Source organism: Protopterus annectens, chromosome 6.part0 (genome assembly GCF_019279795.1).
Source record: "Protopterus annectens isolate FY-2018-M chromosome 6.part0, PAN1.0, whole genome shotgun sequence".
Taxonomy (NCBI): Eukaryota; Metazoa; Chordata; order Ceratodontiformes; family Protopteridae; genus Protopterus; species Protopterus annectens.
Genome location: NC_056737.1, coordinates 712,977,617 through 713,002,485, shown reverse-complemented (window position 1 = coordinate 713,002,485; position 24,869 = coordinate 712,977,617). Strand labels below are relative to the sequence as shown.

General features: G+C 40.2%; 1 protein-coding gene across 5 annotated transcripts in view; it reads right to left on the bottom strand.

Annotated features, from left to right (window-relative positions):
• Positions 1–24,869, bottom strand: part of FERMT2 (FERM domain containing kindlin 2) — a 1,218,449-nt gene that overhangs the window by 75,904 nt on the left and 1,117,676 nt on the right. For 3 of the 5 annotated variants that reach the window (XM_044074394.1, XM_044074398.1, XM_044074395.1), the window contains one exon: positions 24,248–24,268. The exons of the other annotated variants lie outside the window; for them this stretch is intronic. In XM_044074394.1, coding sequence (XP_043930329.1) covers positions 24,248–24,268 — 21 coding nt within the window. The remainder of the gene's footprint in view (positions 1–24,247; positions 24,269–24,869) is intronic. 5 annotated transcript variants of the gene reach the window in all.

Here is a 24,869-nt window from a genome sequence, read left to right as displayed (position 1 = left end):
GAGATGGAGGGCTGAGCCCCAAAGGCCTTGAGGAATACAGACTCCTCCTCAGAGGGGGTCTTGGACTGCCAGCCGCCTCTCTGCCTCAAAATCTCCAGGATGTCGGAGAAAGAGATGTCATCGGAGGGCGACTTGGGGGACCCCTCTGATTCCTTGAGGTCGGTATCAGAAGTGAGGGACTCATCCTGGGAGTATATGTGCTTCCTCTTGCACAACTTTTCTTGGGGGCTCCTCAGGCACAGACTCTGAGGGGCCCTCAAAAAGTAGGGGACCGCTCATGGTGGTATCCCCAGACCTTTGGGCTCTGCCGTCTTACTGATAGGGGACATCAGAGGCACTAACCGGTGTGGAGGGGGACGGGAGGACCGATCCGGATGATGCAACTGAAGATCTGGCCAGTGCGCTCCTCATGACCTCGAAGGCCGGTCCACCCGAATCAGAGGACCGACCAGCCTCCGAAGCCACGACCGGAGTTCACTGAGCCGATGCACCGAGAGAAAGGCTCGGAACTGACAGAAGTCCCGAAGTATCACCCTCGGTCCCGACAGAGGAAACCCAGGTTCCGAAACCAGAGGACGGCGCCGACATGGTTGGAGCCGACGTCGGCACCGATAAACCCTTAGTAGGTATCGGGGCCGGCAGAAGAACATCACTCTGAGCAGAACACTCCGGCGCCGAAGACAAGGAGGTGCTCGGAGTAGAAATTATCGGTACAAGCATTGGGACTGGCTCCGGAACAGACTGGGTCGGAGCCGAAAATAATTTTGCTAACACAGGTGACTGCAGGAGCCTCTAAACCACCCTATCAACATCCAAATCAGAAAGCCTGGAGGATTTGGAGGAAAAAGAAGGTGACTGTGATCTCCTGTCTGGAGATCCATGCCTAACACTGGGAGACTGGCTCCGAATGGGTTCTAACAGGATTGGAGCAGAGGCCGATTCCAGTACAACAGATACCTCCTGCGGCCCCGAGAACAGAGGAGCCGAGGAGGTAGAATCCAATTTGCCAGTCTTCTCCGGTGGCTCTGAAGATACAGACTGAGCCGGAGATCTCTTTTTGGCCTTAGAAGCCTTGGACTTAGCTTAAGAACTAGAGGAAGAGTCCAAGGACTCCACAAAGTAAGGTTTTAAAAGACCCTTCAAAATAAGTTTGTTTTTGCTTTCCTGTAGCACCCTCGGACTGAAGGCGTGACAAAAGCTACATGACTCTTGTAGATGAATTGCCCCTAGGCAGTAAACACAAACGGAATGTCCAACTGTAATGGACATCTTGTAATTGCATTTAGAACATTTCTTAAACTCAGAAGGTTTATGTTCCTTTTGATCTTTCGACATATTAACAGGCACCCATGCACCAAAGAGAGACAAAGCAACAGGACCCTAAGCCCTAGAAAAAGACGGCTAAGGCGGGAAACTACAGCCAACAGCAGAAATCTCTAACTTAAACGATTCTTGAATCTACTCGCACACACACTATACCGGAGAAAAACAGACTCACAACACAGAACAGAAATCTTAGACTACAACTAGACAACAGGGAGGACTAGGTCCTCTAAGATAAATGGGCCTAGCCCGCCGGAACAGAGGGCTACCAAAAAACACACCACACAACAAACACAATGACTAGAAGGCAAAAATAGCTATTAAAATAGCTTTTGTGAGGAAAACCACAATTTTCTGAGAAAAAAAGAAGTTTTAAAGGTACTTAGCCACAGCCAAGCAAGACCACGTCCTAGCTACAAGAGCAGCAAACGAAATCTGAAGCTATGGAGCAGTGCAACATGGGATACTAGGTTAGCCCAGCCAATTAGAGACTCCATGCTAGAAAAATCAAGTTGGCCGAGTCGGAGACGATGCTCGGCTCTGAACCCGTGTAAGAATGTAGGCGAGATTGGACCACATAACATCAATTTGTTTTAACTAATCATCAGACTACACTCCGAACCAAAAAAAAAAATCAGTTTTGATTACAGTGGTGAGCAACATGATCATCTTATAAAGGTTTCTTTAGGTTGTTTACTTTTAAAATTAAGTCACCATTTTCCAAGTATAAAATCCCATCCGCTCTACTCCACATCTATGTTGGTGCCTTAGCTTGGTCCAAACACTTAACAAGTCTTGCCTTAACTTTAAGTATATTTTTTTTGTGATGTAGTCCTGAGTCACCAACTGCAAAGTCACAAGCCTAGTCATGTAACCTACAGCTTGTTAATGCTACAAAGTAATGCTAATCCCTTCCTAAATGAAGCCTTGTGTGACAAATGTTACAAAATGGCACAGCTGGCAGGGATTCAACTCAACCTAAAGTGGCATCTCACCAGCAATAACATGAAAGCATGTATCCTGCCCTGTAGACTACATTACTTCCCCAGCTGTTCATGAATCGTCAAGATTTAGGAGTTGAATTCCAGTAGATTATTCATCAGAATATAAAGCAGATCCTAACCAGTCAAGTTTTGCTTAACTGGGGGGAAACTAGGTTGGAACAGCAAACCTAGCTGACAAAAACATGACTGGTTTACTTACTGCCCAGAAAAATCTGGGCCCTTCAGGTTTATTTTCATTCACATTGATAAGTCTGACAGTGATGTGAACCGAACAGAACACTTAAGTGCCTTTGGCTGACTTGTCTGTTGAAAGACACTTATTCAACTACAATAGCAGAAAATAAACAGCTTGATTTCAATAAAACACATTTTTTAATTTTTTTACTAGAGTAGTTGAATAAGTATTCTATGACCTGGAAAAAATAAGGATATGTCTACCACCTATCTCATCTGCATCAACATTTTATTGTCTAGCTGGGTTGCGCAGCACTGCTACTCGTTATCAAACTGATATGAAGACATGGTATAGGCACAACTGGCTGCAAAGGAAAAAAAAAAGTACAAGTTCTACAAAGAGAAAGCACTACTTTCAGCTGCTACTGATCTTGCCTTATATTTTCTCCTCCACCAAAAAAAAAATCTTACAATCAGTAACGCCAGTCATTAAAGTTTCCCAAAGTCTTATTGTTATAAAAATGCATGCTTATGTCATGGGAAACATGGAAAGCCCACTCAGAAGAGACTAGCCAAAAACTCTGACTTCAATGTGCGTGTTATGTGCAGAGTAAGGATTTGCAACTGTGAACTGTACATGCATCCTTGGCTTTCCTCCCTGCACAACTCTGCAGTTAAAACACTTTCTTTCAACTTACTTGCTTTTGCAAAGGTCCCCGACTTTCTCATTTTTCCCTGTGCCTCATAAAATTGTTTTTGGCAAGTCACTCAGTATTTCAGGCAAATTAATAATGCCAGACATTAGAATTTTATATTCACTGTATTAACTTATAAACTACCCCAGTGTTGGTCTTCCTGATACTTTTTTTCTATTTTCAGAACTCTTGAGCAAAGAAACTGAAAGGTACACAAGGGAGCAGTACACCTCCCAACTATACTTGATTTTATAAAATGCCCTCTGATTTTTACCTCCCAATTTTTGTTGTTTTTTACCTCTCAAATTTTGTCCTGTCCCTTACTGGTAAATCCCTGAGGATTACAGACAAGTCCATGCCAGACAGAGTTCATATTTCTTACTGCTCAGAAAGTGTCGCAGTGCAAAACCTTTTGCTATATTAAGTGAATCAGAATAATGGTCATTAACTACTCCTGACTTTATTCCCCAATTATTTTTGGCAATGTCCAGATCTCTGGAGAAAAAGACATTGAGGGGCATATGCAGGGACCCTCCCTCATGTTGACTGTGGTAATGGGTTAAAGCGTATGGTTATCACAGCCCATAGTTTTATCGTGCTTTCAGCCACAATTTGAGAGGAAAAGTACCAGCAAAGGGGAAAACATTCTTGAAGATCCACAACCCTAGTTCCTGGGATCTGAGATGAGACAGTACAGTTGTGTACACTTACCATAAATGTAGATGTTAGAGTGTATTCACTGTTGCAGTCATTACATTTGGGTAATTTGCTGGCAGGTTACCCTCAGTCGGCATGATTAACAAAGTCTTGGGTCCTGCGTCGGTTGCTGTCCTTTCTTCCATGACGTCAGGCCGTCAGGGGTATAAAACATGCAGCCGACGCCATATCAGTTTTTCTTGTCCCAGATGTCAGGTGCCCCCCAAATGGGGAGCAAATAAAATTAAAAACACAAAAATATACCTACAACCAAAAGCAAATACACCAAAAAGGCTTTTAAGCATAGTAAAAGAAAGTAGAGGTATAGTAAGAGAAAAAACAGGGGGCTGGAGGGAGGGCAACCAGGACTGCAACAGTGAATACACTAACATCTACATTTATGGTAAGTGTACACAACTGTACTATGGTCTTCATGTTTCACTGTTCCAGTCATTACATTTGAGTAGATTCCCAAAGCTATGGTTGGGAGGATGGATTTATACAGCATTAGGACCAGCTATAAGGCCCTGCAAGACTGCAGTGGCAAAACCAGCTCTGGATTTAGAGAAAATTGGTAAATTATAATGCTTGGTGAAAGTACGTACTTAACTCCAGGTAGCAGCTTCTAGAATATCCCTGGTAGGAAGTGGAACACCTCTGAGAAAGGCTGCAGAAGTAGATGCAGCCCTGGTGGAATGAGATCTGATCCCCATGGGGGATGGGTTTTCCATGGTGCTTATAGCAGAAATGAATGCAATGGCTTATCCATTTAGAAATGGTTTTGAAATAGCCTTCCCCTCTGTCCCTGCAGCAAATGCCACTAGCAATTGTTCAGTTTTTCTTCAAAATTTAGTTCTGTCCAAGTAGAATCTAAGTTGTTTGTGCACATCCAAGGAATGCAGAATCCGTTCTCCTTTGTTTTGTGGATTGGGAGAGAAAGTTGGCAAATGAATGGACTGGTTAAGAGCCACACTAGAAACCACCTTGGGCATGAAGGATGGATTGGTCCTCAGAGATACCCTGGCCACATGAAAGATGATGAAAGGCTCCACTGCCATAAGGGCCTGTAATTCAGATATCCTTCTAGCTGAAGCGATTGCTAAGAGGAACGCTGTTTTCCAAGAAAGGAATTTTAAGTCTGCAGTAGCAGCTGGCTCGAAAGGAGTTAAAGTGAGCTTTTCCAAAACAAAGTTAAGGTCCCAGGCAGGGGTAGGAGCTCTCCTGGGTGGTCTCAAGTTATTTGCCCCTCTGAGCTACTGTTTGAACAGGGGATGAGAAAAGAGGGGTGGTTCTGTTATAGTGAGCTGAAATAGCTGAAGCATTGATTTTAATAGAGGAAAAAGACAGGCCCTTGTAAAGCATCTCAGTTAAGTATTGAGAAATCTGAGGTAAATTGGGCGCTGCTGTGCTCATCCCTAAAGATTGGTTCCAGGCACAGAATCTTTTCCATTTGTCAGCATAAGATCTTCTAGTAACAGGTCTTCTCGCCTCCAAAATGACATCCATCACAGGTTTGCTGAGGGATGCTAAGGGTGAACGTAAGTGATTAGCCAAGCTGCAAGGTTCAATGTTGGGATCTGAGGGTGCAAAATTTGGTTCTCCTGCTGAGACAGTAAGGAAGGTGTCTTGAGGCAGGTGCTATGGAGATATTTGTGAACCACTGTGCAGGAGTGGGTACCAGTGTTGGCGTGGCCAGTTTGGAGCAATCAAGATCATTGTTGGTTTGTCCTGTTTGACTTTTAGCAGAACTTTGGAGAGCAGAGGCAGAGGGGGAAAGGCGTAGACGGACAGTTTTTTCCAGTTGAGCATCCACTTTCTAGGCTTTTTTGTGAGGAGTCCTTGTGCAAAATTTGTCCAACTGGTAGTTCTGAGGGGAGGCAAATAGATCCATGTCTGGGCCCCCCCACTTGTTTATCAACATGTTGAAAATCCATGGTTCTAGTTTCCACTTGTGTGGGTCCACAAGACTTCTGCTTAGTCCACCTGCCAGTGTATTCAGTTTTCCTAGCAGGAATTGAGCTTGTAGTTGCACTTGGTAGCTCAAGGCTGTGTTCCACAATGCCATGGCTAGTCTGCAGAGGGGGTAGGAATGTGTACCTCCCTGCTAGTTTATGTACCACATAATCGTGGTGTTGTCCGTCTTTACCATTAGATGTTCTGGATGAATGTAGTCCTTGAAGGCTGTCAAAGCATTCTGTACAGCTAACATTTCTTTTTGATTGATATGTAGGTGCATTTGATTTGGGTTCCATTTGCCCTGAATGCACTTCCCTGCCAAGTGAGCCCCCCATGCAAAGCCTGATGCGTCTGTAGTTGGCGTTTGGGCGGCAGGGGGTAGTGTGAATGGCAGTCCCTGGTTTTGGTGGCAGGCCTCTGCCCACCATAGGAACCCCAGGAGTAGGCAAGGTATGACAGGAATCACTGTTTCCAGTCTGTGACAATGTTTGACTCCATAGTCTTTTTAAGTACCACTGAAGTTTTCTCATATGCAGTCTTGCATATGGAATTAGAAGAATGCAGGAGGCCATGAACCACAAGGCTTGCAGTATTTGTCTTGCAGACAGCAGGGTTTTTGCCACTTGTTTGAAGTAAGTTACCAAATGAATTTGCTTTTCTGGTGTGAGGAAAGCCATCTGGGCAGTTGTATTCAAGCTTGCACCCAGGAATGTAATCTATTGAGAGAGTACCAGTTGTGATTTCTTTTTGTTTATGGTGTACCCCTAGACAAGTTAGAACCCTTATTACAAACGCCAGATGATTTATAAGTATGACCTTGTTTTCTGCCTGAATTAGACAATCGTCCAGGTATGGATATACTGGAATATTTCTTTGACTGCAAAATGCAATTACTGGAGCCAGGCACTTTGTAAAGACCCTGGGCACAGTAGATAAGCCAAAGGGCAGTGCAGAGAGCTGATCATGCAAGTAGCCTGCTTTGAAGCGGAGGTATCTTCTGCAAGATTCCCTGATTTGGATATGCAGGTAAGCTTCTTTTAAATTTAGAGTTGCCAACCAGGCATCTTTGCCTAGCATAAGAAGTAACTGGTGAAGAGTCAGCATCTTGAATTTTGGAATGTCCAGAAAGGTGTTTAGAGTAGACAGGTCCAGAATTGGATGCCATGATCTTTATTAATGACTTCCGCAACTCCATTCCATTCTCAAACATCATTCAATATGCAGACGACTCAACTATTATTTGCTCTGCCACTTCAGCCCCTTTACTTCTAAAGCTAACTCAGACGCTTTTTCAACCACTGAACAATGGATGAAAAATAATCACTTAGCACTCAATGCTTCTAAAACCAAATTAATGGCATTCACTCCCTCAAAAGCCACCCCTCTCTCAACACAAACACCTTCTGTATTTCTAGTCAAAACAACACAACTCTGGAATTGGTATCAGAGACCAAGCTACTTGGTGTCCAAATTGACAATCGGCTCAAATTTAATTCCCACATACAACTAAACAAAAAAAAAAATCAAAAATTAGGTATGCTCTACCGTCAATACCATTATCTTACACCCTCCACTAAACTCACCCTCTCTACATCCTTTCTCATCCCCTCCCTTCTCTATGGATCTCCACTCCTAACTAATCTACAATCATCTCTGAAAAATCAACTCTCATGTTGTTATAACAAAATCACAAAATCGCCAAGTTCGCCACTAGCCAGAGGTCCTCTACTCACCATTGTTCCTCTCTTCACAAATTAAATTGGCTAGAACTACCCAACCACCTTATCTATACCCAACTCACTCTAGTCCACAAGAGTATTTTCAACCCCTCAATCTGTCCCTCCCTCTCCTCTGCCTTTAAAATGTATCTACCCAACAGAGTACTAAGGTCTAACAACCAAAATCTTCTTGAAATACTCAAACCAGCTCGTCCACCAGGCAAATACCTTCTATCCTTTAGTCTGGCATGACTCTGGAACTCCCTACCATCACCCATTCGCGTTACCCCTACTAATTCTACCTTCAAAAAAACTCTTCATTCATACCTAGCCTCCCAGTGGGAATGCTCTAGCTGCCACCCTACATAACTTGCACTGCTAACCTTCTTTCTCTCATAACTATATAGTTTACACTTTAAACTTCCATTCTCCCCCTTTTGTCAATAAATAAATACAACAACTTTGTTAATCTATCCCCATCAACCGGTTTGCTAATGTAGCCCATCACTAGTACGAAGCACACTCAATCCCACAGGGAACCCCTTACTTAGACTGAACACTGTTCATACTTCAGTATTTGGGTCCCCTGTATATAGTTTGCACTAATCTTATCTTCTGTGTTTTGGACTTCAAACCACCACAGGACTGCCCAACTCATGTCCTTGGAACCTTGTCATAAGATTTCTTCAAATATAAGAACAGTCACTTGGACTCTTCTCATCTCTAGATTCCTCTTAACTATCTGTCTAACTGCAAACATTGGGTAAGTTGCGATACATCCTGATCTGAATCCCAACTGCTCATCTCCCATCCTACTTCTACCTACTCTGCGTACTCATTTGTCAGACATATGAAAGTTGTTGCAGTGCATCCATGAACATCAACATACTAACCATACATGGTTTTGGCAGGAATCAATCCATGCATAAACAACTACTCTAGATTTACAATGATCACACTGTTTATCGCAGAAATTGTCTCTGTTAAATGAAATATTTTGTCTAATTAGTATAACCAAAACTTTCATTGTCATTTTTGCTTTAGAAACTATATGTTTAAATGCAATGTTTCTACTAGTACTTTTGTACATACTGTAACAAGAGCTTTGATTGTAATTTTGTTTGTAATTACTGTTTTGTTTGTAATTATTGTTTTGTTTTTGGAGCTTTTCTCCCCAGGACCACATTGAAAATGGGTTCTTCTAGGCCCAATGGACTATCCTGGTAAACCAACTGCAAACAAATAAATAAATAATAAATTGTCATTTCTGGGTACCAGGAAAAGCCTGGAATAGAAACCTTGTCCCTTTTCCTCTTCTGGTACCGGTTGAATAGCCCCCATGTTTAAGAGGGGAATGTACTCGTTTCTGAGCCTCTGCCCACTGATTTGGGGGCAGGTCTGGCCACCCCGGTTGGTGTTGGCAAAGTGTGGAAATATCTGTATCCCTGGGACACTATTTAAAACTCATTTGTCATGGGTTATGAGTTCCCAGTTTTTTGCATGAAGAGCAATCTTTCCCCCCAAAGGGGTGGATAAAAGGAAAGTGCTTGGTAATTTTAAACGAAAGTCATTGAGACTATTTACCATTGGGGGTGTCTTGCCATTTCCAGATTTGGAAGTGGAGGGCCCCCCCCCCCATTGCTTAGTTCTGACAGTCCCCCTTGGGACTGAAACCTGGTGCTTTTGGTGTGTCTGTGTATGTTCGAGTGAATCTGGAAGGAGCTGGAAAGGACCAATTCTTAGTAGGCTAGTGCCTACTAAATCTTGGGAGGTTGCACTTCTAAGAAATATTTTACAGTTTGCATAGATTTCGCTTTATCTTCCATTTTTAGAACTTCTTCAGCCTTATTGACAAACAGGTGGTCCTGATTTAAAGGAGCATCCAACAATTTTGCTTTAACACGATCAGGCAGAGACTGCTCCTTAAGCCAAGCATGCCTTCTAAGCACAGACCCAGTAACAGAAGCCCTGCAAGAGGCCTCTAAAGAATCAATACCACATTGCAAAGTATGTTTTCCAACTTGTTCAGCAGAATGCAATAAATCCTGTAAATCTAATGTCTACACAGTTAGAAATTAGCATCATTTTCTGTTTGAGTAGTTCCATAATATGCTGTTGATATTTTAGCATATGAAATTGGCAGTTTAAAGCCCGGATTGCCAAGGTTGCAGAAGTATAAACCTTTTTACCCCCATCTATCCAGCGCCCTGGAGTCTCTATCAGAAGGGCTAGGATTTTTAGCAGTAAAAGCCTTAATGCCCTTGGGCCCGAAAAATGGTTTCTGGATCCGCAACAGGATTTTTTAAAAGGAACTTGTGGGACTCTGAAACCCTGTAGTATCTGTCAGGTTTACTGGGAGCCGGAGGCAGGGAATCAGGGGCCATACTGGATTCCGAAAACACATCAGCAATGTCTAGTACAGGAGGGTATAGCCAAAGGCCTATGCTGAGGTAGAAGGAAATCCATAAGCCACTTTTTAGATTCAGAAAATTCCTGACTTTCCCAGTGGAAATGCTCCCTTAAGGTATGTAAAGTTTCCCCAAAAGAGAAGTCCTCAGGTGGGGAAGCAGAGGGAATGGAATCCTCTGCATCAGAATCCTCATAAGAAGGTAACATTGGAAGAATTAGAAGAGTCCTGATCAGAATATTCATAGTCAAGCTCAGTCCTAGGCCTCTTAGAAGAGGGGGGGGTTGACTACCCCTGACTAGAGTAATAAGATCTTCAGCCATTTTGATCATTTGTTTTTTTTTAGGCATAGAGGCCTGAACATGTGGCCTGGGCATTTTTTTAGACATAGAGATTTAGGCCTTAGAATAGAAGGTGGAGTTGTCTGTAGGCCTGAATGCACCCTCAGAAGCTGGTGCCTGCACAGTGGCTCCAGACTCATCCAAGGTAGAGACATACACGGGTTCCATAGGTGAAGCCTCTCATGGCATACTGGACTCTGAATGGGTCTCAGTAGAGGCCTGCGAGTCAGAAGTAGCAGGTATCAGGGGCTGCGAAAGCGCCTCACTGAGTACCGGCGAACTGGCGACTGGCTTAGGAGAAGCATAGTCGGCAGTTTTGGACCTCGGCGACGTGTGCCTGTCTTTTTCTTTGCATTTTTTTCGGTAGTCGGATAGCTAACCAACGTCATTTCTGGATAATTAAACCGAGATCCGAAATATTTAGAGGCAAAAATGTACCGACAAAGTATAGTGTGCTGATTAAATAAAGCACAAAACCGACAGCAAGGTACGTCGTGGTCAGGGCCTAGGCAAGGAATACAGTACAAATGAAAATCTTTATGAGGTATTTGCTTTTCACAAGTAATGCAATAATTAACTTTTACTGACATCGGTAAGGAGCAAGAAAAAGTTTCCCCAATGAGGTACTTAACTTTAAGTTGAAGACTTCAGTTCTGAAACTCAAATGAAAATGTCAGGAGTTGGCCGACTGGTACTTACGAACTGCTTCTGCTTCGGGCACCGCTCGGCAAGAAAGACTGATGTAATGGCGTCTGCTGCATGTTTTATACCCCTGATGACCTGACATCATGGAAGAAGGGACACCCAAGACTTTGTTAATCAAGCCGACTGAGGGCAACCTGCCAGCAGATTACCCAAATGTAATGACTGCAACAGTGAAACATGAAGAACATCTCTATGTTACAGGCAACCAACTGAGGGCACAACCTGCAAGGTTGTTGGTAGTCTATTATAGTAATATGTGACTAGAGATGGTCAGTTCTGCTTTGACTGCACAGAAAAAGAACATGGATTGGCTACCAGTGTCCTAGTACTCTGATCAGAAAAAATGAAATTGCTAGCTACTACACACATTTACAGATTCAATGATTCAGAGAGTAAAACTAGGCAGATTTAATCCTCATCACCCACCTTCATAGGACACCTTCAGGAGGGACAAATCAGTTAGGTCGGCAAAATTTATGGGCTCCCATCTAATCATAATGGTTTTCCTTAAAGCAAATACAGTTATCCCTCTGTTTTTTATGCTGTCTTCTAGAGATGGAGGCAGCACTAAGTAATAAATTTGTTCCTCCAACATATTTTATATTAGCTGATGGAGATTAAAGACTTTAGCTTGGACTTTCAAAATGGCTGCACAGTGAACAGCAGCTTAAATTCAGCTCTCACAATGTGAAAGCATAAACTGAGAAACAGTCAAATAAATATGTCACTCTGGATAAAATTCAGTTACTAGCCAGTAAGTACACTGACTTATTCCAACAAAGAAATTTAGAGAACCTGAAATAACACTAGCCAATAAAGGTGAAAAGAAAACATTTACTAGGAAGAATCCTGCAGCTGTTCAGCTAAAAGCAGTTTAAAATTCATCTTTGTACAAGAAAAAACTTCCAGTAAATTAGAGGAAAAATAGATCAAATGTACCCAATTATGATTAAAATAAATGAAACAATGAAGGAATATCAACTCAAATAAAAGGATGGAAAAAAAGAAGCTTTAAGTAGCTATTCAAATGAACTGATAAAATTGTAAAAATCTGAGGGTGAAATAAAAAAAAAAAAAGTCTTGCCAAGCATGAAGCTCCTCAAGAAAAGCTATTTCAAAAACAGAGCTGAGTTAGAAGTGTGGGTGCAGATAGAAATCTTGAGATTTTATACTGTACCACGGAAATTAAAAGGAACAGACTACATTAATTTTATGAATGTCCAAATCAGCAACTGGACTGCTATTACACAGCAAAATTTGTTACGTGAAAGGACACAGTGTCTACTTCAAACCTGGCCATTAGAAAACATCCAAGACCGATATTAGTAAAGATGCAAACATACCCGTGGAGAGAAGATCCTGACAAAACTGCAGCAGAAAGGAAAAGCATTAAAAATCAGCTGAGTGCTTGTAGATCATTACTCACTGTACACCAGGCAGAAGAGAACCAAATTTATCCCAACAATCAGGGAATGTCGAGAGGCAGGTGTGAGATTCCAGCTGTCTTTAGAAAATATTTATTTTTTCTGGAGGACCAGACATTTTTGGATGCAAAACAGGCTAAGGAGAAAAACTTTTATCCAATGAAAAGTGAGCCAGCAGACAGAATGGGACACTGCTTTGCATTCTTCTGACAAAGCTCAGAGAGACTTTGCCAGTGAAACCTTTTCTAATGTTAAAAGGAAATGCTTGAGACACAGAAAAATGCATACGATTTGACCTGAATAGTCAAGTCAAAGTCAACTTTATTGTCATACAGATCGACAGAGGAAAAAGTGCATATTACTGCACAAAATTTCGATAGTCAGGCCCGTACTATAAGAATGACCATTCACAGAAGGAAGATAGATTAAATTAATAAAAATTTAAATAGTAAAATAAAAATCAAAAAGATACTAAAGTAAAAAATGTGAAAGCTGTTTTGCCGTAGAAACAAATACATGAATGGACTCCGTAGAAATACAAGGATATATAAAAAAAAACAGTACTATAAATAAGAGACACACATGTAAAACTTAACCACCACTGATATATGCCATAAATTTACAGTTTACAATTTTCATAGTGCACATAGAGATGTATAAAAAGTGAGCTATGCAGAGTTATGTAAACAATGACATATTACACATATATGTCTTACCCATTTAGCGGGTTATAGCAGTACTTTGGACTTGAACCAAAAACTGTGTTGGGAGATGGGTATGAACATGATAAAGACTGGCATCACCAAAATTAGTGAATAAATGTGAGACTATAAAGCAGTCACACTTGTGAAATATGGTTTTTCAAAATTAAGTGGCCAAGACTGGACATTTGATGACTGTTAAACTTGTGGGTGGGCTGCAAAACCTATCTTACTTTATATGTCAATGCTTAGGAGGGCAATAAAACAAAAAAAAAAAAGTAAAAAATGTTAGTATTTGTATAAACATTTCATATCATCAACTACATGTTATATAGTAAAGCTGTACCGTATGGTGTTGTACTGGGGTATTTTACATGTGAGGGGAGTATTTTCAGTGACTACTGTATGTGTTAAAGATAATGTTGTAAACAAGTACTTTTATTTAGATGCAAGAAATATGGGCTTTACAGTAATGAGAAGAAAATCTGGAGAAAGGCAACATTAAGTTAACATGCTGTGATTTTGGGCTGCTGTGGTAGGGAATGTAAAAGTGCATTAATAATAATACATATATAGATAAAATTAAGATCCTTTATTTTTACAAGGGTTGGTGTCTAGATTGTGGTTAATCTTTAAACAAGTGTTTTTGCAAGCAAGTAGGCTTGAAAAAATAAGAAAAATGATGAAACATGAAAAATGGTTTCTTGCTTCTGCAAAGATGTGTGTTTTTTCCATTAGAAAATGCTCAAATAAAAGTCAAGAAGTCTGCAGCTGAAGTTAGTTGTACATTCTGTTCTGAAGGAAACTTACAAAGATGCCTTCATGCTTCTGCAGAGATGTTAACTTTTTTTTTTTCTCATTGCTGATCACTTTTACATAGAAGGAAGTTATCTACAGGTGCAAGCTTAGTGCAGTGATCATGGGGTTATAAAGGTTCATTTGTTGCTAGATAATTCTGCCAAACAAATCTAAACCAATGCATGAAGGTTAATTACAGATTATATGGAAGCAAAACAGTCACTATGACAACTGACTGGAATAAGGTCTTCGGTGAAAAAACTGCAGATGAAATGTGGAACGTTTTGAAAGAAATTGAGAGCAAAAAATAAAAAAATATATTTAACATCAGGATCTAGGTATACAACGTAAGGGGGTATATTTCCATAAGAACAAAATATCTGATTAAGGTGAGTGACAAAAAAATCTAAGAAATGGAAGAGAGGTCGAAGTACAACTTTGAAAACTGAAAGAAACAAGGTGGACAAACACATTAAGCATAGTGAGAGACATCAAGAAAAATTTGAAGAAAATGTATATAATGATATTGAGCATACTAGGAAACCTTTTTATAGATACACAAGTTGTAGAACGATTAAACTCAAATTGATAAACTGCGTGCAGATTCTAAATTTTATTCTCAGACACAACAGATTATTCATATATTTGCAAAATCTTATGCAAAACAGTTTGGCTCCACAAAAGAAGTGTTAAGTTGTCCTACTGACATCCAGGTAACCCCAGATACTGGAATCAAATTAGATTATATTGAAAAAGAACTGAGAAAAACTGGATCCAAACAAAGCTCAGAGAGGAGACAGAATTAGTAACAATGACCCGAGAACACTTCCAGAACTTACAGTACCTGTTATTCACTAGGTCATATAAATATTGGAACATTCCTAAAGATTGAAGACATGCCCTTATTAAAACCTGCCTTCAAGGGAAAGGAGAGTAGGACAAACCCAGTCATATAGACCCTTTAAGTCTACGTTCATGCTGTAGAAAAATAATGGAGAAGGTAATATCGAATAAGTTACTGTTAGAACTGAAAAAGTTGAGATTTGAAACCATATATCAGCATGCATATGTTGAAAACAGATCCATTACCACCTGTAACATGATGTTCTACAATAATATAACAGCAGGTATGAATGACAAAATTGTGCTGTGATGTTATTTATATACATTTTACTTCAGCATTTGACAGGGTCATACACAAAACACTGATCAATAAATCAGTACAACTAGGTACTGATGTACTCTTGATAAGATGGATAGCTGCATGGCTTACAAACAGGACATGGCACATATACAGCAACTGGACAGGTGAAATCCTTGGTTACACTCAAGGTGTCCCCCAGGGCTCTGTCGTAGGCCCTTATTTGTTTAGATTGTATCTTTCAGACCTAACTTTTTCATCGGAGGTGTTCTACTGTCTATATACAGATGACCTGAAATTGGGTAAACTGATGACGTGCTTTACAGATGAGGCATGTTTGCAAAATAACTACTGACCATATGGGCACAGGAAAATAACATGCTGATAAATACATAAAAAACTAAGCAAACGAGATTTGTGAGATATAAACTGAAAGTTGAATATTTAATACAGCACATGGTGATTGAAACTGTAGACTCTTTTAAGGACCAGGGTATAAGGGTACATTCAGCTATGAGTTTTTCTAATCATATCAACAAATTGGTTAATGACAGTTACAGAACTATAGGTTGTATAAAAAGATTTATAAAGTCTAGGAAATCAAAAATGATGGTCACTGTTTGTTAGTTACAGTAGACCCAAACATGAGTATGGAACAATATGGAAACCCTATAAGAAAATAAGCATGAGTAAACTGGAAAGAGTGCAGTGGAAATATCCATGATGTGAAAATTTAAGGTATTATGAAAGACTAAAATAACTGAACTTGTACAGTGTCTCTTACAGATACAAGAGGAGATCTTATTCAAGTACATAGGGCACTTGGACAAAACTATCTCTGGGAATGTTTGGGGTTATCAAAAAGTACTAGAGAATCATTAGACAACCTATGTAGAAGATATTATAGAAATGAGAAGTGCACTAATTGATTCTCTGACACAGTAGCTGATGCATGGAACAGACTACCAAATTACATTAAAGCAAGTATTAGTCTAGATATTTTTAACAGCAGCCTGGACACTTATGGGAACAAGTGTTTTTGGTATATTGGCATGCTAGAAGGCCATTAATGCCCATGCTTGAAATATCTGTATATATGTAAAGGTGGGAGGGAAGTTTAGGAAGAATGAAAATAGACACCACAGATGCATAGTTATGGTGAGTACATAACTTACACCTGATGTTGCCATTTTCTTCAGTTTCTCAGTAAATAAGACAGTCGTCACCTATGGTAAACTTTGGTGGCTCTCATGGAAGGATGTTCCTGAGAACCGCATAACTGAATGCAGCTCTGTTTATGGAGATTATGTCCATTTTTTAATGACCAATAAAATAAAACTATGAGCATTAGACTATGTGGCAGCCACACAAATGTCATCAGGAGGCTCTAGCCCAAAAAGTAACTGATGTAGCTACTGATAAGAGTTGAATGTGCTTCTGGTCGTCTTTGCAAGGTTAGGCCTCACAAGGAATAAACATAGGAAATGCAATCTGTTATCCATTCAGGTAGTGTCATTTTTGAGACTGGTCTGCCCATCTTGTTACTAGAAAAGGAGTCAAACACTTGATCAGTTTTCCTAAATTCCTTAGTCCTGTGAAGGTAAAAGTGAAGTTGTCTGTGTGTCTCTAAAAGATAGTGTATACTCGCCTTTACTATCAAATTTGGGAAAGGAAATTGGTTAACTGATCACCTGATTGAGGTTTGTTTCAGAGGCAACTTTTGATAGAAAGGAAGAGTTAATGCATAAAGTAATTCTTTGTGAAAAATCAAATGCAGTGGTTTTGAAGAGAGTGCTTGAAAGATAGTTTTCCAAGGCAGAAACTTAAGGTCTACTTTAGCTGAAGGCTCAAAAGGTGAAAGCACCAAACTCTAATACCAACGTCAGATCCTCACGGTGGAATGGGATCCCCAACTGGAGGTCTAAGTAAAAAGGTACCTTTAAGAAAGGCCTTGCATAACTTAGATGAAGCTAAAGAAGCTCTCTCTCTAATGTGGCAGATGCAAATGGCTGCTAACTGAACTCTGATGACGGAGAAACTTGCCCCGCTTTGAAAGATGCAAGGAAATCTAAAACAGCAGGGAGTGGAGCAGTGAAAGGATCAGACTTTCTCTGACAAGCCAAAAAGGAAAACCTTTTCCATTTACTCTTATAAATCTTCCTAGTTGAAAGTTTGAGAGAGAAAAATAGAATTTAGTGAGCTGGGGAGGAAAGCCCGGAAGATCTAACCATTACTGGAACTGGAGAAACCATGCCGTCAACTTGACGCCTAGAATGTTTGGATGAATCATCCTTGACAGGTGTGACAACAGGTCTGCATTGGGATCCAGTGTCCAAGGAGGACATACTGAGACCATACAAAGGGAAAACACTCTTGCAGAGGCCAGAAGGGAGCAATCAGGATTACTCTGCCCCTCAACCAGAGCACTTTCTTAAGAAAACTGGGAATTAAAGGCAGTGGAGGGTAAACAAAGGAGACCGGAGGGCCAAGTGCAGACTACTGCATCTCTTGGTGAATGTCCCGGAGGAGAAATTAGGGCAAAGAACCTGCTGCATTTGTTGTCGAGGGGAGAGGTGAAGATAGCAGCACTGTTGACCAAATCGTGGATCATATTTGCCACTGATTGCCTGACATTCTACACGAGGCATCAGGATGGTACTGCTGAGCTTGTCCTCCAAGATGTTAGACTTCCCCGATATGTGCGACACTACATGAAAGCAAGTGGAGGAGATCGCTCACAACCAAACTCTCACCTCACTGCCAAACTCATTGCTTCTCGGCAAGGGGGTAAGATCTGGTTTCCCCCGTTCATTCATGTATCAGACTACTGAATGTCCATCTGAACAGCAATAGTTCCTAGCAGAAGACAGCTCTGAAGGGCTTGCAATGCTAGAAGCAACTCTTTCATCTCCAGGGCAAAATGGTCTCTTCTGGGGACCACATGCATTGAACGCTCCCATCCCAAGTAATGCACCCCCACCCCAAATGGGAGGAGTCTGTGGGAGGAAGAATAAATGGAAGCCCGTGACAAATTTCAATGGTGTGTATCCAGGACAGTAGGGATTTTCTGCAAACCTGAGATAATTTTATTGGATGCAGATGAAAGGACCATTGCACTGCTAGATTCCAATGAAGAATTCTCATATGAAGATGAGGGGGGCTATTAAAGTTACTGTAGCAGCCATCAACCCAAGGGCTTTGAGAACTATTTTTACTGGGGGAGATGGCAAGACATGCGATTTCAAAGCAAGAACTCTGTTTTGAGGCAGAAGAGCTACACGACTTGACTGTATCTAGATGAGCCCCTATAAACTCCAAGACTTGAACTGATTTAAGTTCTAAATTGGCCAGACTGATTATTATTCCCAGAGAGTGAGATAATTGGAATAAGTAATCCCTGGCTCTTTCCAGGAGATGCCTGGTCGGTGCGGAAGGAGCCAGTCATCTAAATAAGGAAACAATCATGAGTCAGAGTAGTCTTAGATGAGCTGCTCTTACTGCCATGCATTTGAACACACTGGGGGCTGTGGTGAGACAGAAGGGCAGGGCTCTGAACTGGTTAGAACTGGCTTCCCAGCCGGAAGCGCAGGTATCTTCCACAGCATCTGTTAATATTTACGGGATAGTTATGTATCTTGAAGATTGATAGAGAACATCCAGTCATCCTTCTACAGGAGAGGCAGAATGGACAGAATCTTGACCATCTGGAATTTGGAATTCTTTACAAACTAGTTCAGATAATTGAGATCTATAATGGGTTTCAGGTTCCCTGTTTTCTTTGGCACTAAAAAGAACCTGGAGTAAATTCCAGATCCCTTCTGGTCTGGATGGAGCTCTTGGACTACTCTTATCCAGCAGCTTTTGAACCTCTAGAGCTAACTCCCACTGATTGGCTGAACATCAGGGAGAATTTTTCTTTTCTTTTGGGGAACTTGTAACAAGGGAATGTAATATCCTTTATATATGATCCTTTACACCCATGAATCTTTTGCAATGGCTATCCAGGCTTTTAGGTACAAGGGCAAGCACCCTCCGCCCGACTGCCTCCAGAGAACAGTGTGGAATCCATGCATGACCTCTTTCAAGGAACCTCTTCAGTGGGGTGTTCTGGAGAGGTGTTGGAAGAAGTGGCGAGTTCCCTAGTGGGAACTACATGGAAGCTCATACAGGCCTGGCTGTCCCTTATTGGTAGGATGAACAAACTCTGACAGGATACGAAGAAGGAACAGGGAGTGGATCCTAAGGTGCAAGAGTCAAAACTGCTCTCTGGGGTGAGAAAACCCTCTCCATCACCTCAAAGGTGGAAGGACCAGAAGAAGCAGAGATTCTTGCCGCAGATGATTCAAAGCCCTCCCCAACTCTCACCTCTGAGGTAGGGGTTTAAAGCCAAGCTGTCCAATACTGAAGCCGCAGGGGGAAATAGTTCTGAAAACTAAGTTGACTTCAACCCCTTAGATCCAACATTATGGCTCAAAGAACCATCGTTCTCCAAGAGGGTAGGAGCTAACTGGATCAGGGAAGTTGCTGCAGTGTAGATAGGAGTATCTTCACATCTGATGGTTCAACTCTCTGATCAGAGGACTCTGAAATGGCAGGTCAGATCGGAGAAATAACAGAATGGAATAAAACTTAGCAACAGCATATGTCAGATATGAAGACTTCAGATCTAAATTCTTGGAAATCTCAGTGGCTCAAAAGGAAGCACGGACTTTGGGGACCATGCAAGGGAGCATTTTCAGTGCTCCTTGGACTTATGACAGGGGGGTTTTAGTCCCTGATCTGGAAGTACCAGATGAAGGAGCAGAAGCTGGAGAGAGGCTTTACAGTATTAACTTATTCCTCTTATCACTTATGACCCTGGTATTAAAAGCAACACAGATAGAGCAGGTGATTTCCAAGTGTGCCGGGCCTAGATAACAGATGCACTCCCTGCTGGCATTAGAGTTGGGTATCTTATGCCCATAGGAACTGCACTTCTTGAAACCAGTTAGCCTTTCAGCCATATTGTAAGAAAGATCATGAACAAGCAACAATTTTTTTTTTTAGCAGAGCAAGGCTCAACTCTACAAAAAAACAACAATGGTAATAAAAAAAATACCTTGGTTTAAGATACAGAAAGATAATACCAGCAATGGTAACAAGACTACCAAAAGAACAAATGGTAGAGAAAATTAATGAAAAAGTAAGAAGGGTAGGAGATATTTGGCAAATCGAGATAAAGGTGAGAAATCACTGAAGACAATTTAACTACCAAGAATTTCTTAACTTTTTACCCACAAATCAACCCACCAGAGCTCAGGAAAACACAATCTTGACTGTATCGTACAGCAGCAAACAAGATCTGAGGTAACAGTGGTCAGGGGCATTATGGATAAAGGAGGAGCTCGGGAGTCAGATCTTAGAATCTACAGATAAACTGGCAGAGTCAGATACAATCCGAACCCCATGCATTGAGCAACAAATGAAAATGACATCAGATCTACCATTTACTATGCCTTTTACCATTTTATCCATTTTCAATCCTGTTTAAAAAACTGTCTATAGGTTAAACCAAGGACAATATTCTAGATATACACCTGCATAAAAATGGGACATTATCTTGTTTCCACATTTGTGATCAATACACACTTTTACATTCCCACTCCAGCAACTGAAGGTGGCACCATTATATTAACTAACTAGCTTTGGTCCAGTATTTCTTACATTGTTACAGTGTAAATCGTGGGCAACATACAACTTAAAAAAATGCCTTGCTTTAACATCCTTTCAATATATGCAGGTGCCACTGACAACACCAACTGCACTTCACATTTAAAATACCCCTGACTGTACACAACATAAGACTGTTTTACAACATAGTATATGTATACAAATGATGTAAATTGAATGCTAATAAAATTGTCTTGATTACAGTTACTTTTTCAGTCCCTTCAGTACCCCTTTAAACACTGAAAGAGGGCTATCTGCTTTACATTCCTCCCAGCAGTTCAAAAACTTCCAGTCTTTCATTAGACACTTCTTGCAAAGTCAAATTTATATACAAAAGGATTGGTCCTTCAGTGTTACCAATTAATTTAGTAAATACACAACTGTTGCTGATCTTCTTGATCCTCTCCATCTCTAAATACAGATCTGTTCAAGTACAAGATGCTCCTAATTCTTCTAGTCCGCTCCTAGGCTTATTGCTGTTCAAGCACTTTCCTTCAAATGGAAGAGGTTTTGTTGGTAAAGCTTCTCTATGGGTTAAGGCTAATGTCAGAAGATGAAGCTCAATCTCCTCTACTTGCTGTTTAACTGTTTGTTGCCTAAACTCTATTATTAGCCTCTTCAGCATTCAAACATGTATATAACACTCCTAGAAAAATGAATCTCATACCAGTCTATCAACATTCCCCGGGTGCTTGGATAAATATTCTTTTATTATGCCCAATGAACATATATTACATTTTCACAAAACACTCGAGACGCCACTTTTTAATATTTTTCCCTACTGCTACAGCTTTGTCAGGAGTAGCTCTTTCTGCTGGTATGACTGCATCTGAATGTATACATGTCTCCAATATCTCACTTAATTGCATTGGATTTACTTTTTTTTCCTATAAATTAATGGAAGCCACATCTCTTACTAAAGCTGAAGCCTGTAACTGCTGTTTGCTTAACAACTGCAAGGTTTATCCCACCCAGAGCTTTATTCGTTTCTGGTATACTTTCTCTCCAAATTTCTTTTATGATGGCATCCAAGCAGTGTAGTTACTAGCCAGTAGCTGAATTTTATTCAAATTAATTGCTTTTAACAATTTCTCATTTTTCATACTGTGATAGTTCTAATCAACGTGATGATCAGCTTGCAGCCATCCTGAAAGTCTGCTTATTACTAATGCTGATATTTTAATGTTATGGAGGGTGTATATATATATATATATATATATATATATATATATATATATATATATATATATATATATATATATATATATATTTATATATATATATATATATATATATATATTACATACACACACCTACATAAACATGAAACGAAACCTAGGAGAGATACTTGATGCCAAATATACTGCAAGATGCAGCTCTTGGCACCCACAACCCCACAACAAATACTGTCCAAAAGTTGTTGGTAGTTGTAATGTGAACACAAAATGGTAAACAAGGAATCTAGGCAAACTACACCTCTGCCAGGTGTTCAGTCTTTCTTGGACTTAATAGCAAACAGTCCACCAAACAATGAATGCAAACATTTTGCCACACAGTCCATATGCCCAGTAATCCTATGGTAAAAGGGTTGCTGATGGCTCAAGTCACTAGATGCAGAATAGCCTTTTCTCTCTCAGGCTACTGGGCTGGCAAGCACAAGTAAGCCATCAATAAAAAGGGGTGGTTCATTAATAAACAAAATGAAATACCATTTATCACATTATATTGAAAGCACAAGTTATTTAAATCCACCCTTCAAACATTATCATCATCTCCCCTTCAGCCTCACTCTTCCAGCTGACTCTGCCTTCTTGGATGCTTCAATGGAATTCCATTACCCACTGTGGCAGTCTATACCACCAGTCCACAACTCCTCCATAGTGCAGCACTTATGGAAAATACAGGAAAAAGTTGGTAGCGACAATCTGCTATTTATACAGACTCCACTCTTCCCCAACCTTTAACATCTCGAAGACATTATCTTTTGTAAACATGCTCCCTCCTCCCCTGGGCTAAAGTGAGAAAATACTCCATTTACATTCCAGTGCTCCTAGACCGGTTTATCCTCCATCCCATCTATGCAATCTTCTAGTGTTTTATTGTTTCTGGACTCCTTCAGCATCCTCTATGACCTCGAGAATTACACAATACAGAATGGTATGTATTAAGTCCTGGAAAACCAGGAATTTTCTCTCTACTTCTGGAGAGCATTTCCTTGAGGATGCACCATAGCATTCTATCTGCTGCTGTTACTACCATCTCTCATTCTTCTTCAGATGGTCCATTTCTGGTGTGGTCAATAACATTGTCTTTTTCGACCGATCAGTTCAACTTTATATGCAAATCAAAGCATTTCCCAGACTCCATTTTTGAGTAAAGAGGTGTGGCCAAGGGCATCATTTTAATTAAAAACTAATGAATACATTATGATGGCAAAAGCTGAGCACTAGAAGTGTTAATCTTTTTAATACAACTGAATATATTATCCATGACTTTTCTTTCTGAAAAAGTAGTCATCCTGGCAAACAAGTAGAAAATGCATTGTGTTAGACCATCCACACATGGGCGTCAAAAATGATCATTCAGCAAGCATGTGTTACTGACTAAAAAAATGGTTGTTCAAGTACATATACAAACCTATGGCTGAAGGACATCAGTGAGGAGAAATTTACTTATCCGTTTGATAAATGATTAAACAAAATGTCAAAGTGAAGAACAATATTTTGGTTAAGAAATATCCACTATATTACACAAAATGGTTCTACTTTCAAACGAGATCTTCTGAACTTCATTAGCATTAGAACTAGAGCTATACACAGATTAGTCATTAAAAGGTGATTAAAACATTCACAAAAACAATCACCACCAATGCAGTCTGTTATAAGGCTCTCATGCATGCATTCAGCACCCATCTGGAAATATTCCAAAGCATTTCACAATGACAGAAAAGTTAGTATGTACATCAGACAAACTTCATATGGGGTCAGGCAGACATCAAGAAGAATCCTAGAAAGAAATAGTGAAAACTAGCAGTGCAACACATTTCACACTCATTTTAGACAAGCAAACAAGTCATTTCTACAATTTAATAATCCACACACACTTTCTACAAATACAGCCTTTCTGAAGTGATACTTAGTAACTGCTAGCCCAGCTGAGCTGCAACACCTTGTTTAGAGTATTCTTGCTGTCAGTAGATACTTAAGACTACAACATTCAGACACAGCTATTGTATTATCAAGATACATGCCACTGCAGATTTTCCACAGTAAAATATTCTTTTTGAGTGCTTTTAGCAACACTGTTATACATAATGATTAACAAATTCCCCACATAGTAAACAAACCCATGCTCAAAATTGAATCAGCAAACAAGTTGCTTTGCAGCACAGCTTTCCTAGACATTTTTATAAACCAAACAATCCTTCATACAAGGTCTCATCTTTGGCAACTTACCAAGTCCCTTACATAGCCTGGCTGTAGATGGTAACCCGATAAAAAGAAAGAGAAGCAAAGAAAAAGCAATGAAAACAATGCAAAAATAAAATGAAATGCAAATGAAATAGGTGCATTGCAAGTTAATGATTCTGATTCAGATCATGCAGATTCTTTCAGCAAGAAAAAGGATTCAAAACAAATTTGTACTTGAACAAGGAAAAATGCAGATTAAGCCAGCTTGCTTTTAGTAGCTGAAAAGTAAATTCCTGAAAATAAAAATGCGCTAGGCTATTAGTGTAATAGCAGCTTTATGCAAGAATATGAATATGTTAAAATACATTATATACCAAATAAAAACAATGTACACGTCTGCTACAAAAAGAACAAAAAGCATAACACGAGGCTACATTTTAAGCCTGAACTCCTTGGAAGATTTTCATACATACATTTATGGCATTGATATTTCCCATTTACAGATACATTAGAATTCCTGCAGAGATATGTACAAAAACCTTAAAGTGTTACTTCAGCATCACACACACCAATTCTACTACCATACAAAATCATTATCAGGTGACCATCTGCTTTTTGCTTTTAGCATCTCTAAGAGAGCTCTGGGAATGCTTTTTAATAAGCATTA